Source organism: Martes martes (genome assembly GCF_963455335.1).
Source record: "Martes martes genome assembly, chromosome: 10".
NCBI lineage: Eukaryota > Metazoa > Chordata > Mammalia > Carnivora > Mustelidae > Martes > Martes martes.
Genome location: NC_137898.1, coordinates 92,343,110 through 92,358,444, shown reverse-complemented (window position 1 = coordinate 92,358,444; position 15,335 = coordinate 92,343,110). Strand labels below are relative to the sequence as shown.

Here is a 15,335-nt window from a genome sequence, read left to right as displayed (position 1 = left end):
CTCTGAGAAGTAAGAATGTAAAGAACATGGTTCAGCCTGGATCTAAATCGCCTGACATTTTACGATGGGTCTTTATTAGATGCTTAAAGTCTTCATTCCTTTATTATTATTTTTTAAATTATAATGTGCTAATTGTCTGACAGACTCATCTGAAGGATAAGGGAGAAGTTTTTCTCCACTGTAACTTAACGCACGAAACCCTTCAAAGTCAGGGAGAATAAAGGGACAAAAACCAAGTGTCGACCTGGGCAAGCTGCATGGCTACTGAGAAAGTTAGTAGAAATGCAACAGAAATGCAAAAGCCTACCAGGAACTAGACATAAACCGCTTTGCGCTGTGTAGCAAATATTGAGAAGGACAAGGTTAAATTCAAATTCAGTTAAAGGCAGTCCTCAGGCTCTGACACATTAGCCCCATATGGCAAGTATGGTCTGTGACAAATTTCTTCACTAGGTTTTCAACACAGTGCTTTACAATCATTCAGATCTCTTTTAATGACAAAAATCACAGCCTAGAGATGGATGAGATGGTGATGAAGCAGGGAAGGGGAAAAAGATGGTGATTTTTCTTGGTTGTTGTTGTTGTTTTTAATGTGGTCGGGGAGGGGGGGAAATTGTAGCTTTTTTTTTTTTTTTTAATCTTTTTGGTTACTGAAAAAAATAGAACAGTCCACTGTCCAGCAGAGGCTGCTTCAACTCTATTGCTCCAGGGCTCATTCTGCATGAATCTGTGTTTCAGGGTGCTGCAAAGACAACTCTGTGGGCAGGAAGGCCCCCTGGCCCAAAGCTGTAGCATAGGTCCTGTTTTGCAGGTGGGGAAAGCCAGAGGGCACATAGGTTCCCACTGCTCCTCCTCCAAAGCCTCCTCGCTGGTGCTGGGGTGGGGAGTGGTAACCCTCCAGGTTGTCATACTGGGACACAACAGTCACACTGCTCTGGCGCTTGCCATGTGTTTGGTATGGGTACAGCACACCGGGGTCCCTCTCCACGTTCTGAGTATGATGGAGTTTCAGGCTATGACTCCTCTCCGGTTTCGGGGGTGGGACTACTGACGGGGGGAGGTGCTCCTCCTCCTTGTAGCAGTCTCTGGAGTGTTTCTCTGGGGCAGGAGGCTGCCTAGCCCGAGGCCTCTCGAGCTCTTTGGAGAGCCTCACCTCTTTGTGGTTCAGTCTGAGAGACTCCTGCCCCGATGTAATATATTTCCCTCCAGAGTTATGGTAGCTGACTGGCTCAGAAGTGTCTGGAATCCCTTTGGGCCCATAATCTAACTGGCCAGCTCCTTGTGGGTATGGCGGCCCATTTTTTGATTCACATAACTGCCTATGGCTTGCTTCCTGATGGGCCCTGTGCTCAGGGAGACTACAACCCATGTCATGAAGCTTCCTGTTCCTGAGGCTACTTTGCTTCTGAGGGAGAGTGGGTTTCTCTGGCGGTCCATTGCCATATCCTCCATGGTGGTGGGCTCTATCGAACTCTGGCTCCGGATGCTTTCTATAGAAGCGGTCCTCTCCCTCAGGACTGACGACCTTGGTTGGATGCCGCCCCTCCTTTCCCTCTGCCACCGAGAGAAGTCCAGTTTTCCCAGGATCTGATTTACTACGGAGGTGGATGACATAGATCCCACCCAAGTCATCTTGCACGGCTGGGGTCATGTTATCATACTGGGACATAACAGGCCCTTTCACCTTCTGCCGAGCACGACTCTCTCTCCGGATGGATTGCATTCGGTATTTTTCCATGTCCTCGAGATCCCACGAGGTGTACGTGTGCTTTACATCAGCAGCTGGAGGCATGTTGACTACATTGTGGTCATTACCAGAGAAATAGCCAGTCACGTTGGCCCGGGGACGTGGGAGCAAACCAGCGTACGTGTGCAAGTGCTTTCCTTGCAGCCTAGGATTGTAGAAGGCAAAATCGCGATTGGGTAGGCGGTGGAGGGGCCTCAACTGTACCGTGCCGTAGGCATCCACATCACACAGGGCTCCTTCTGGACTGTAATAGGAACTCGAAGAACTGGAGTACGGGCTATACCGGTAGTGGACCCGACCATTCTCAAAGTAAGGCTGAAGCTGAGTGACGTGATAATCTGAGCGGGCCTGCGAGGACTGATATGGCTTATATTGGTACAGGGGTCTTGGGCAGTAGGCAGGTTCGTCATCTGGGGGGACTTCTGTCCGTGAAATGGGAACAGAGCGAATCATGGAAGATGGAGGGGCATGGAGAGACTGGACCCTCCGGATGGTAGGGTACGGGGGAATATCTTCAGGGTAACAACTACTCCTAATTGTGGGGCCTAAAGAAGATACATACTCAACTCGGCTGCATGGTTTGGAGTGGTGTCCAGACGCATTTCTTCCCGGGGCCACGTATGTGTTATAACGAGGTCCCATGGAGGCTGGTGGCTCTGATCTGGCACCGTACACTTGGTGTTGCTCCAATTTATTATGATGTGGAGGTACACTCTGGGGACGGTACTGGCAGTTGGGATTCATACTGAAATGCACACAGTTTTCTGGCCCAAAGGGTTCAGGGGTGACATCAGGCCTGGCAAAGGTGGAGTAAGTCGTTTTCTGTGAAGCATGCTTAGGTTGTGGGACGGGAAGTGGTAAAGGCAGACCGTCATCCACAGAGGCTGAGGAAGCGGTGGCAAAGGGATGGTAACCGGAACTGCTGGGAGCATCTGCGCCGCTGGAGTGGAGGGCAGCAGCGATCTTACTCTCCATCGTCCTGGTGGGAGGAACTGGCATGGGAAAGCCACAGGAGGAGTACACAGGGACAGAGTCGGCGCGCAGGTGCAGCGGTGGGGCCCTGGCACCCTCCCGCACCTTTTCGGGAAGGCTCGGTTGGAGAGCAGGGGCAGAGACGGGACACTGAGCAGCTGCGCCGCTATCACCGACAAGGATGGGTGCGGGATCGTCCGTGGCTCTGGGGTCAGAGGGTCTCTCTGGAGCTGGAACTACTTGAACCTATTGAAAGACAGTTATATCATGAGCTTGGAATCAATTACTATTCAATCTGTAACCCACAAGTTGAGGCTATCTGGATGGTAGCTTGAAACTCTCCAAGCCGTGTGGTTGCGCTGGACACAACAGGAGGCCAATCTGCCCGCACGGCCAGGAAGTAGTCTGTGCTACCACCTGGTACAAGAGCCATGGCCATCTTTGGGAAACTGTTCTAATTTGTGACAGGCTTTAAATGTGAGGCGAGGGTGCCTGTGACAGCATCTTAATGTCCAGACCAAAAGAGAGGCGTAAAGTATAGTCAAGCTTAAAGACATATACCTAGTCTACTGGTCTCAAAACCAAGCACATTTTGTTAAACAAAGAGAGTTGATTCTAGCTGGAGAGATTTGTGAAGTGACTCACAGCTGTATGTAATGACACTGGTCCGAGGGACATTCAGACCAATCGGTTACTGTCGCTCCCCACCCTCTACTCCACCCTGGTCCACAGCAGCTGAGGCCAAACATGACCCTCACAGCAAGGCTGCAAATGTGCTATCCCTGAGAAGCAGCTGCTAGAAATAGCATCCTCCACTCAAGTCTAGATAGCAAAGTCCTTTTAGTTCGAGGTGACCACAAAGCACGTGGGGCACTTTTTTAAAATCTGAGAAAGTTAGAAAGAAATCTCAGCTTTCTGCATCCAATATTCTCTCATCAAAACAGAAGCTTGACTATAAAACAACCTGCTGGCTTATGCTAAGGAAATAACAAAATGACCTAAAACACTGTCACCTCTTACATTTCTAAAAAGTCTGCAAGACAGAAAGTCTTCCAAATGTGTTGAGAATAAAGCACATTCACCATGCAGACGTGAATCACTGGCAGAGGGTGGGTTAAAAATGACTTGCCCAAAGTCACACTGCATCAGTGATGGAGTCGGGAGGGGTTGCGGGGGTTAGGGTCTGACGTATTTGATCATGATCATTTGATCATTAGTTCTACGAAGAAACTACCCAGATGCTTTAGGAAGAAAAGGCAGCAGGTATAAACTAGAATCACTGAATGACTGCTCCTTTCTCAGAGAAAAACTGGCATCAACGCAAAGGCAGGTCCAAACTCAGACAGGAAAGGTTTCATGGAAACTGCCACAGGACTTCAGATAAATGTCCTATCTGACTCAAAGGGAACAGCACACCCTGCTGAAAAGTGACATACCTTTGGAAAAAGTACATTTCATCTCCCCCAACTCACTCCCCTTCTTACCTTGTGGGAATTATTCAGTCCCACACTGGCGGCTGCTTGTACCTGCCCCATGACCGGCAGCTGCTCGGCTGATCTCTGGGAAGGAGGCGGTGGGAGGGGACGATTAGTTCTCGGAGGGCGCTGAAGGGTGGCAGTGGCGAAATCAGCTGCAGTGGCTTGTTCAGCCACATCCCAGCTGGCTTCCCTAGTGCTCATCTCGGCTGTTGCTGGAGCAGCGGTCATGTAAGCCATGGCGGCCGTGCTGGGATTCTCTTCAGGGGACCCAGAAGGAGGGTAGCTTTTGTCCCGAGGCAAATTAGAAGGTGTGGGCGATTTGTCTGCAAGTTCTGAAGGGTGATGATGGGGTTTATCCACACCTGCACCAAGATACAAAGGTGGTTGATCTCCACTGTAGAAATGAAGCTGACACTGGTCCTGATCCATAAAGGAGACAGTTGGCATACTGGTCTTCCCAGACTGGTCTTCAGGGAAACTCAGGGGATCATCAGACTTAGAGTCTGTTAAGGGAACTGGAGCGATTCTGGCCTTGTCTGGGTCCCCAGGTAAATAGGTTCGATGTGGATGACTCCCTGGGAAGTCGGCCTGGTGGAGCTGTTCCCCAGATTCCGTTGCACTGGCACGGGTAGGATTCCCAGTGGCGGCCGAATCTGGAATAGGCTGGTCACAGTTCCCAGATACATTGTTCTGGACGTGGAACTCCTCTGCTGGCCTATCAGTTTGGAAATAGGCTTTATCTAGAGTAACGCTAGAGTAGGAACTAGGCAGTTTCTCTTCTGCTGCAACCACTGCTATGTCTCCGTAATTTGTGTAAGCAGCCTGGGAAGTCCCTGGTCTCCTCAGTGACTGGGTTGAGGCTTGCTGCGCAGACTCAGCTAACGCTAGCGCCAACAGGCGGGCAACGTTTTTCGGAGGCGGTGGTGGTGGGATAAGAGAGACTGAACTGACGGGAACAGAATCCTGAGGGGGGTCATGGGTAACTGCTCCTGGTGGGAAATTGGGAAAAAAAATGAGAGTGAAAAGGTAGCTTGTGTTACCCTATACGGAAAGCCAAACACTCCCCATTTGATCACTAAAAAGTAGGTGCCTTCCATTTTTCAAAACGGCAATCCATGATCTTCCGTCCCACATGCAAATGCTGGAGAAAACACATCTGGTTCAGAAGGAAAACTGAAACCAAGTGCTTAAAGATTGCAATTTCCTCTTGAATTGCTACAGAGATGGGGGGGGGAAAGCAGGTCCCTCATCTGGCTCAGAAAAGACTGCTTAGAAAACAAGCTTCAAGTGCCTGCAGATTGTTATTAAGGATAGTTTTTACATCTGATGGTGTAGGCTGGTTGGTTAACTTGTAAGGCTATAATATCTTTTATTAGAAAATAAAATCAAGAGCTACGAAGTTGTGCAAAAAGTATCCAGGAATTCTGACTGTCCAAAGACAAAAGGGGACATTACGAAGGTCTGAAGCAGGACCACTGGCCCTTTGGGGAATTTGTTTGATTGATTTTAACTTAGGGCTTTGAGCCATCAGCACCACCCAGAAAAACATTCTCTTTGATTAAAGGCTAGCTGTGGAGTAAATTTCTCTCTTAAAAGGCACAGATGGCACACAGGGCTGGAGATCCCTCTTAGCTTAAGGAAAGAATGGAGGAAAACAAATGGTACCTGTCTGAGTCTGTCCAGAAGGTACAGCCTTACTCTGACTGCTCCCGACGACCTGCTCTTCTCTCCCTGGCGACTCTACTTCTGCAGCAGCCCCCTGCTCTAGGGGCTGGACTTCACATTCACATCCTCCTTGGGCGTCTCTCTCACTGGTTTTCATCTTTACTACCTGGGTGGGGGATCTATTTATGGCCTCACTGTCTTCCACACTTTTGCTCCAGGTTGGAGAAGATGCATTCGGAGCTGCTGTATTTGACACGGTCCCGATGACTTCTGATACCCGGGCGGGAAGAGTCACTGAAATTGGCTCAGATATGTTTATAGAAGGTGATTTGCTTAATTTCCGTCCAATCTTTGGAGAAAAAGCGTAGACAACCTTTTCGGTGAATGAGGATGGCTTGGATGATTTCTCTTCCGTCGGGCTCAAGTCCAGGGTAAAGAACGGACTCAGTTTCTCCTGAAGAGGAGAGACAGCTTCAGAACTTGCAGTGCTTCCTGGCGTCTGAGACTGGCTACCACCTGCTTCCGTATCCTTTTTGCTGGAGCTTAGTTTCTCCTGGGAGTATCCTAATGAATCTAGAAAGGAAGCCCCGCTCTCCAGACATTCTGATTCGGGCTTAGGGGGGCTGCACTGAAAAGACATTGGGTCGAAATCCAGGCTGGCCACGCCAATGTCTGGTGGGCTCAAGTCAACATCCTCAGCTGCGTGAGGAGACATCAGAGCGGGAATGTGCAGCAGCCCCACCTCGTCCTCGCTCTCATTGTCATGGGGCAGGTTATCATAGGAATTACAGCGGTTCCCCAGCATGTCTCCGTTAAAAGAGGCACTCAGTGCATCACTGCTAGACCTGGGTCTTCTGGGTCGGAACAGCTTGGAATCACCTAGCAACAACGGATATCAGAGTATGAATGCCTAGGACACATAATACACAATACCATGAAAAGTCACCTACTTAGGACAGCAGGAGTGCACAATGACAGCGTAAGGAAATGTTACTTCTCATCTTCTTTCCAGAAACTATCTCTTGGGGCAAATGGATGGGACTTCTGAACCAAATGCTAAATAACAAAGACATCTGATATTATCAGGGGGAGAATGCAGCCTTTGATGGTTTCAACAGGAAAAAGGACTCAGAACTCTTGGATTCTATTACTAGTTCAACATTGGGACTTTGGGCAAGATTTCTTTCTTTTTGTCTTATTTTATGACTGATCTCATGCATGATTTCTAGGATAGAATTAACTACTTTCAATAGTACTTTGGATACCCCACAGCAAAAGGGTTTTGTTTTTGTTTTTTGGGTGGGGAAAAATCCTCCTAACACCTACACTTCTGAAAAGTAAATATGTCAACTAAAAAAATCTCTACAATTCCATAAAATATTTACACATACTTGCTATAGGATTCTTTTCAGATACTTAGAACAATTTCTTTTTTTTTTTTCCTCTAATAAGAATAGGCTTTAAGTCTCTCAGGCAGAATCCTTCAATCACAATTTTATGATATTGCTACACATCTAACTGGCAACAGAAGTCTTTGAGCTCAGCATTCTATTTCAACAATTAGAATCACCATGGTGAAAATGTGCTCTAAAGAGGCAGAAATTGCCTTAACACAAACACGTTCACTAATATGTTGATTACTTATACAATTAATCTCTACTAAAACATTATTTTCTGCTTAATCCTGGCATCTACCCAGCCCACTTCATCGTATCTATGAACCACTCTCTTGACTGCAGTGAAATGGAAAATCTCGGAAAACCCGTAAGATATCAGACACCCAACTAAAGGGATGTGTGAGGATTTCTTGAAATAAGCAGAGCTGTTGGTCGTTGAGGATCTGGCAGTTAGAAGAGTTAATAAATGAAGATGAGAAAGTCGACCGGGACGGTGACACCCCAGGATACCTCAAAAAAAAATGATCCCGATATCAACGGATGAAGAAAAGCCCCTGGGAAATCAGTTTAGCTCTTGGTTATTTTTGTAGAAAAGGCCTTTTTTACAATCCTGCTGCATAAGCCAACATAAAGTGAAGGATGTCGTATTTACTATTATGACAAGGTTTTGTCAAAAAAGCTAGATCTCCTTCCAATTGAAATAATCCTTTGTTCATTCTAAAATTAGTACATAATTACAACTATACCCCGACTTTTGTTAATTAGGGGCTAAAAAAACCCTTATTTTCATAATTTTCAGTTTTGTTTGTCAAGTTGCAATCAAACCTTTTTATATTCTTTACTAAAATTTTGGTCCCCTTTTTAAGAGGATTCACATCTAAGTTTTCTTCTCCTTGTACAGAGGATCCCATCTTCAGATAATGAGGGCTGCCTATAATCAATCTCGTCTATGAAATTTAATGTCAGGTTAAGCCATTTACAGGACAAAAGACTACTGATGTGAATATCAAAACTGCTTAATCTTATACTTTGTAAAATTTTGCTTTCATGAAATCTAAAGAAAGAAATACTAACAGCATCATTTTCCACTGGGCTTTAATAAATATAAGTGGTTACCTATTTTCAGGTACATTGAACAGCAATCATGTCAACAGTGAAGAGATTAGAGCCTGGTACCATATGAAGACATCAAAGGACAGTACGAAATAGATATGATTATTGTCTGGGAGTAGTAGTCTGTAGCCTATTTATATATATGTATTTATCAAATATACTCGATTGCTGTGTTCTTTTATGAAATACGGAATAAAACAACCGATGCTTTTAGTCTTACCATCGACTGCATGGAGAGAAGTAAGGGATTCTTCACTTTTAGCTGAACGGAGTGTTCCTTCTGCCCTGCCGCCTGAAGAAGTAAACCAAACAGTGTGAGGTTTCATCCCCTGCTACTGCTACATATGTAGAGAAAGGAACAGCGTTCTTCTCTACACATACTTACATTTCCAAGGGTGATTATCTGTACATATTCAATTTAAGCAGCATATTGGATAAGGTGCTGTATTGTTTTCACATGGTTTCCTCTGTGAAAAATCTCTTTTCTAAAGGATTATCAACTTGAGAATAGAGATGAATTTTAAAACATCTTCCCTTTTTATTTTCTAAAGACCAGCATGATGGCTTAGGATGATATCACACTAGATTTACAGTGAACCCTAAGTCCACTCAGGGTGTCCTTTTCAGCAGAGAGGACCCAGAGAGATGGAGGAACAGGCCAAGTAAAGATGGAAGCAGAGACTGGGGTGACGCCACCACAAGCCAAGGAATGCCAGGAGCCAGCAGGAGCTGGAAGAGGCAAGGAAGGATTCTTTCCTGGACCCTTTGGAAGGAACATGGCCTTGCTGACACCTTGATTTCAGACTTTTAGCCTACAGAACTGTGAGGAAATAAACTGGTTGTTTTAAGTCACCCAATTTGGAGCACTGTGTTACGGAAGTCCTAAGAACTTAACGCAGTGCCTTGATTACGTATGTTCGATCTTATTTGTTAAATATCATCCTCATTGGCCTCCCAGCACTACTCAACACTGCTGATGCTTTCTCTTTAAACCCCTCCTCCATTATTTCTGGGGACAGTGCTCATCTTTTTTGTTCTTTGCCTATCCTTTTAATCATTTCTTCTTACTTTCATAACAACTGTGCCTCTTCCGGTCTTTCCAACACCGCTTTTCTCCAGATTCAGTTTTCAACCTGCTTCTCTCACTCAACAGGCTCTCCCATAAACTGTATCTCTAGGGTTTGCTGACGACTTACAAATCTGTATTTCCAGTTATATTAAACTCCTTTATTGAATTCCAGACCCATACTACTGATCACCTCTTGGGCATGTCCAACCCACTATGTCCACAATAAACACATCACTTCTCTTCTCCAAACTGCTACTCCCTACATGAATGATGGCACTGCCACCTCCCTAATCATTTAATCAGAACCTGAAAATTATCTTTGCTCCTCCTTATCTTTTGCACAGAACAGCAGGGAGCACCAACCTTTCAGAGCCATGGCTTTCATCTCGGAAGGCTCACTCTCGTTCCGCTGCAGCTTCCGCTTAGAAACAGACGATGATTTCCCCAAGTTGAAAAAGGAACGCCAGCTGCCCACGGGAGATTTTTTCATTTTATTTTGAGGCCTCCTCCTAAGAGAGAGAAAGTAGTCCGTATTAAGATATCCAAGGGGCTGTCTTTATTTAGAGGAAATGAACAAATGATGGAAAGAACCCAACAGCCTAGAGAGGGCACAGCTGGAACAGTACCTGTGTATCACACATCCACTGCATGTGTGCAAACATGTAGCACACATATCTGCTTCTGTCATGTATGTAGCACGCACCCGCTTGTGTCATGTATGTAGCACACACCCGCTTGTGTCATGTACGTAGCACACATCCACTGTGTCGTGTATGTAGTGCATGTCCACTGTGTCGTGTATGTAGCATACACATCCACTGCATGTGTGCATACATGTAACACATGTGTGTGTGTGTGTGTGTGTGCAGCACAGTCTACACAGCACAGCTGAACTGTACAGCTAAGGCATAACAAGGTAATAAGATGTATAGATTTGAGTATTAATAGCTAGTCACAAAGATAATTTTTATACAGATTTTTATATTTAGATCTAACCTCACAATCAGTGAAATAAGTAAGAATAAGAAATATTTGGAAGTAGGAATTATAAAAACTCCAAAATAAAAGAGTTAAAGAAAACAGTTTTGTGTGTGAGTAAACAGAATTAAACCAAAAAGGAAGAAAAATATTACAAATAACTAACATAAATTGAATGCCAGGCACTGTGGTGTCTTATGTAGTAGCTCATTTAAAATAAAAATAACTGTACAAGGTAGGTACTATTATTCTCAGGTTATAGCCGAGGAAATTATGACACTAAGTTTAAGTAACTTCCTTAATGTTATAAAACTAGTAAATGATGGAGTCAGGTTTGGAACCCAGTTATATACATATCCAAATATTTGCTCTCTTGACTGCTATACTATAAATAAATTTTTAAAGAAATCACGGAAACGCTGGTAGGCATCAACTTTCTTGCCCTCCTTCAGCCTAGGTGGCTCAACACTGGCAGGAGCCAGTTCTGACACCATCTATCTACCTTGCTAGCACCATTTGCCCCATGCCAGGGTTCCCCTCAGACCAGCGCCACTCAACCCACCTATCCCTGCAAGCGCCCCTCCAAAGTGGCTCTTGCCACACCTAATAGGCAGCCTTGATCAGGATGGAGCCCATTCAAGGCAACTCCTGCCCCAGGGAGGGAAGGTGGCAGCCCTGCCCAGCAGCACACCAGCATACCATGCAGTGAGGGCTGGCCCCACCCACCAGCAACCCTGCAGCACCCAAAGCCAGGCCTCTCAGACGACTACACTCAAGTCCAGCTATGCCCACCAGTGTGCCCAGAGTGGCCATGGCTGGTCACTGCAGGCAGTGGGACTGAGAGCCATACCCACCCACCAGCATACCCACAGCAGTCCAGCCCAGTTACAACAGGAGAGCACACACAGCCCACACAGGGAACACCCCAGGAGCACCTGGTTCTGATGACCAGGAGGGACTGCACTACTGGGCCCCACAAAACCTTCCTCTAAAAAAGCCACCACTTAAAGACCAGAAGACATAGCTGACTACCTAATACACAGAAAGAAAAATGAAGAGATGGAGGAATATGTTCCAAATGAGATAACAGGACAAAGGCTCAGAAGAAGAACTAAACAAAACAAAGATACGCAATTTGCCTGATAAGCAATTTGCCTGTTCAACGTAATGGCCAAAGATGCTCACGGGACTTCAAAGGAGAACGGATGGACTCAGTGAGAGCTTCAACAAAGACATAAAAAATTTTCAAAAGAATCAACAGAGCTGAAAAACAGAATAACTGAAGTAAAAAATACACTAGAGATCAGATCAGAATATGCAGATCAGAATATGCAGAAGAATGGATAAGCAATCTGGAGGACAGGGGAGTAGAAAGCATCTAAGCTGAAAAGAAATAAAAGAAAAAAAGAATTTTAAGAAATGATGGTAGGTAAAGGGCCCTCTGGGAAACATCGAGCATGCTAACATTTGCATTATGGGAGTCCCAAAAGGAAAAAAGGGGTAAGAGGCAGAAAACTTATTTGAAGAAATAATAGCTGAAAAATTCCCTAACCCAGGGAATAAAACAGATATTGAGGTGGTCTGGGAAGCATAAAAAGCCCCCCAAAAGATGAACCCAGGGTAGTCCACCCCAAGACACATAATAATTAAAACATGAAAAATTAAAAATAAGGAGAGAATTTTAAAAGCAGTGAGAGAAAAACAAATAGTTACATACCAGGAAAACCCCAAAAGGCTATCAGCTGTTTTTTTAGCAGACACTTTTCAGGCCAGAAAGAAGTGAAATGATATATTCAAAGTGCTAAAAGGAAAAAATCTACAGCCAAAAATATTCTACCTGGCAACGCTATCATTCAGAACCAAAGGAGAGATAAAGAGTTTCCCAGACAAACAAAAGTTATAAGAATTCATCACTAAACCAGCCACACAAGAAATGATAAAGGGACTTTTTTGAGTAGAAAAGGCCATAATTAGAACAGAAATTATTAAAGGAAAAAATATCACGGGTAAAAGCAAACAAAGATAGTAGATCAATCATTTATAAAGCTAGTAAGGGGTGCCTGGGTGGCTCAGTCAGTTAATCATTTACCTTTGGCTCAGGTCATGATCCCAGAATCCTGGGATCGAGTCCCACATCAGGCCCCCTGCTCAGTGGGGAGTCTGTTTCTCCCTCCTGCTCTGCCTCTCCCCTGCTTGTATGCTCTCTCTTTCATGCTCTCAAATAAATAAATAAAATCTTAAAAAATAAATAAATAAAACTAGTATGAAGGTTAAAAGAAAAACGTAAAATCAACTATATCTTAAAACTCACTTTAGGGACTCAAATAAAAAGAAGTAAGATATGATGCCATATACATAAAACAGAGAGGAAAGAGTAAAAACACAGTGTTTTTAGAACACATTTGAACTTAAGTGACCATCAACTCAATATAAACTGCTATATACATAGGATATTATTTATGAACCTCACAGTGATTACAAACCAAAATCCTGTAATAACTACACACACACAAAAGAGAAAAAAATCCAAGCATAACACTAAAGAAAGTCATTAAATCACAAGAAGAAAGAGCAAGAGAAGAACAAAGAAACAGAACTACATAAATAACCAGGAAACAACAAAATGGCAATAAGTACATACTTACCAATAACTGCTTTAAATGTAAATAGACTAAATGCTCCAATCAAATGTCATAGGGTGACTGGCTAAAACAACATGACCTACAAGATAGTCACTTCACATTTAAGACACAAACAGACTTAAAGTGAAAAAATGGAAAAAGATATCCCATGCAAATGGAAGCCAAAAAAAAAAAAAAAAAAAAAGCTGGGATAGCAACACCTACATCAGACAAAACAGACTTTAAAACAAAGACAGTAACAAGAGATAACAAGAGACAAAGAGGGTATTATGTAATAAAAAAGAACCAATCCAACTACATGCTATAACAACTGTAAACAGCTATGCATCCAATAAAGAAACACCTATAAGCAAATATTACAGACACCAAAAGGAGAAATTGACAGTAATACAACAGTAAGGGACTTTCACTCCATTTAGAAGAATAAATTTATAAGAATAAATCCTTGATCAAAAAAATCAAGAAATACCTACTACCTATCCTTCTCACACTAGTCCAGAAAAATAAATAAGGAAGGAATGTTTCCAAATCTATTCTTCGAGGCCAGCATTACCTTGACACTAAAATCAAACGAAGATACTACAAAACAAAGAAAACTATAGACCAATATTCCTGATGACCATGGAAGCAAAACCCTCAATAAAATATTAGCAAATTGAGTTCAACAACATTGAACTCAATGGATCATTTACCAAGAAAAAGGATCATTTACCAAGATCAAGTGAGATTTACTTCAGGGATGAGAGGATGGTTCAATATTTGCAAATCAATCAACATGGTCATTAACATTAACATTAACATTAACAAAAGGAAGAATAAAAATCATAGAAACATCTCAACAGATGAGAAAAAGCATTTGACAAAATTCAACATCTGTTCACAATAAAAACTCTCAAGAAAGTGGGTTGAGAGAGAACATACCTCATCATAATAAAGGCCATATATAGCAAACACACAGCTAACATCACAGTCAATGGTAAAAGGGTGAAAACTTGTCTTCTAAGATCAGAACAAGACAAGGATGCACTCTTGCCACCTTCTTTCAACATAGTACTGAAGTGCTAACTACAGCAATCAGAAAAAAAAAAAAAAAGAAAGAAAGAAAGAAAAGAAAAAAGAAATAGGAGGCATCCGAATTGGCAAAGAGGAAGTAAACCTGTCACTATTTGTAGATAACATGACACTATATATAGAAAATCCTAGATCTCACCAAAAAACTAGTAGAACTAATGAATGAATACAGTAAGTTGCAGACACAAAATTAATATACAGAAATACTTTGCATTTTTTACCCTAACACAACTGGCAGAAAAACAAATTAAGAAAACAATCCCATTTACAATTGTATCAAAAAGAATAAAATATCTAGGAATAAATTTACCAAGGGCATGAAACACCTGTATCCTAGAAACCGTAAGTCATTAGTGAAAGAAATTAAAGATGACACATATAAAGGGAAAGATACACCATGTTTATGATTGAAAGAATTAATACTGTTAAAATGTCCATACTACCTAGAGCAATCTACAGATTCAATGCAATCCCTATCACAGTATGAACAGTATTTTCCACAGAACTAGAAAAAAAAAATCCCAAACTTTGTAAGGAACCAAAAATACCCTGAACAGCTACAACAATCTTGAGAAAGAACAAAGATGGAGGTATGACACTCCCAGATGTCGAACCACGCTGTAGATGAAACTGTATGGTACTGGCACCAAAAGAAACATAGTTTAACAGAACAGAAGATGCCCCAGAAATAAACTTATGCTTCTAAGGTCAATTCATCTAAGACAAAGGTGGCAAGAACATGCAACAAGGAAAAGATAGTTTCTTCAACAAATGTGTTGGGGAAACTGGACAGCTACATGTAAAACACAGAATCTAAACCACTTTCTTATACCATACACAAAATAAACTCAGAATAAAGACCTAAATGTAAGGCCTGAAACCACAAAACTCCTAAAAGAAAATATATGAAGTAATTCTCAGACATAGGCCGTAGCAATATTCTTCTGAATCTGTTCCCTCAGGGAAGGGCATGAAAAGCAAAAATAAGCAATTGAGACCACATCAAACAAAAACTTGCACAACAAAGCCATATATGAAACAAAAGATAACCTACTGAATGGGAGAAGATATTTGCAAAAGACAAATCCAATAAAGAATTAATATCCAAAATATATAAAAACTCACACAATTCAACACCAAAAAGATAATCTGATTGAGGCAGAGGACCATAACAGACACTTTTTCAAAAAAGACATCCAGATG

At 42.9% G+C, this 15,335-nt stretch overlaps 1 protein-coding gene across 1 annotated transcript in view; it reads right to left on the bottom strand.

Moving 5' to 3' along the window:
* Positions 1-473: 473 nt before the first annotated feature.
* The window catches only part of ARHGAP32 (Rho GTPase activating protein 32), a 193,990-nt gene continuing 179,128 nt past the window's right edge, over positions 474-15,335 (bottom strand). Inside the window, exons 19-23 of the mRNA XM_080817526.1 lie at positions 9,805-9,950; positions 8,593-8,664; positions 5,863-6,741; positions 4,204-5,186; positions 474-2,965 (exon numbers count right to left, since the gene is read on the bottom strand). Of these exons, the coding sequence (XP_080673652.1) occupies positions 713-2,965; positions 4,204-5,186; positions 5,863-6,741; positions 8,593-8,664; positions 9,805-9,950 (4,333 nt within the window). The 3' untranslated portion in view covers positions 474-712. The remainder of the gene's footprint in view (positions 2,966-4,203; positions 5,187-5,862; positions 6,742-8,592; positions 8,665-9,804; positions 9,951-15,335) is intronic.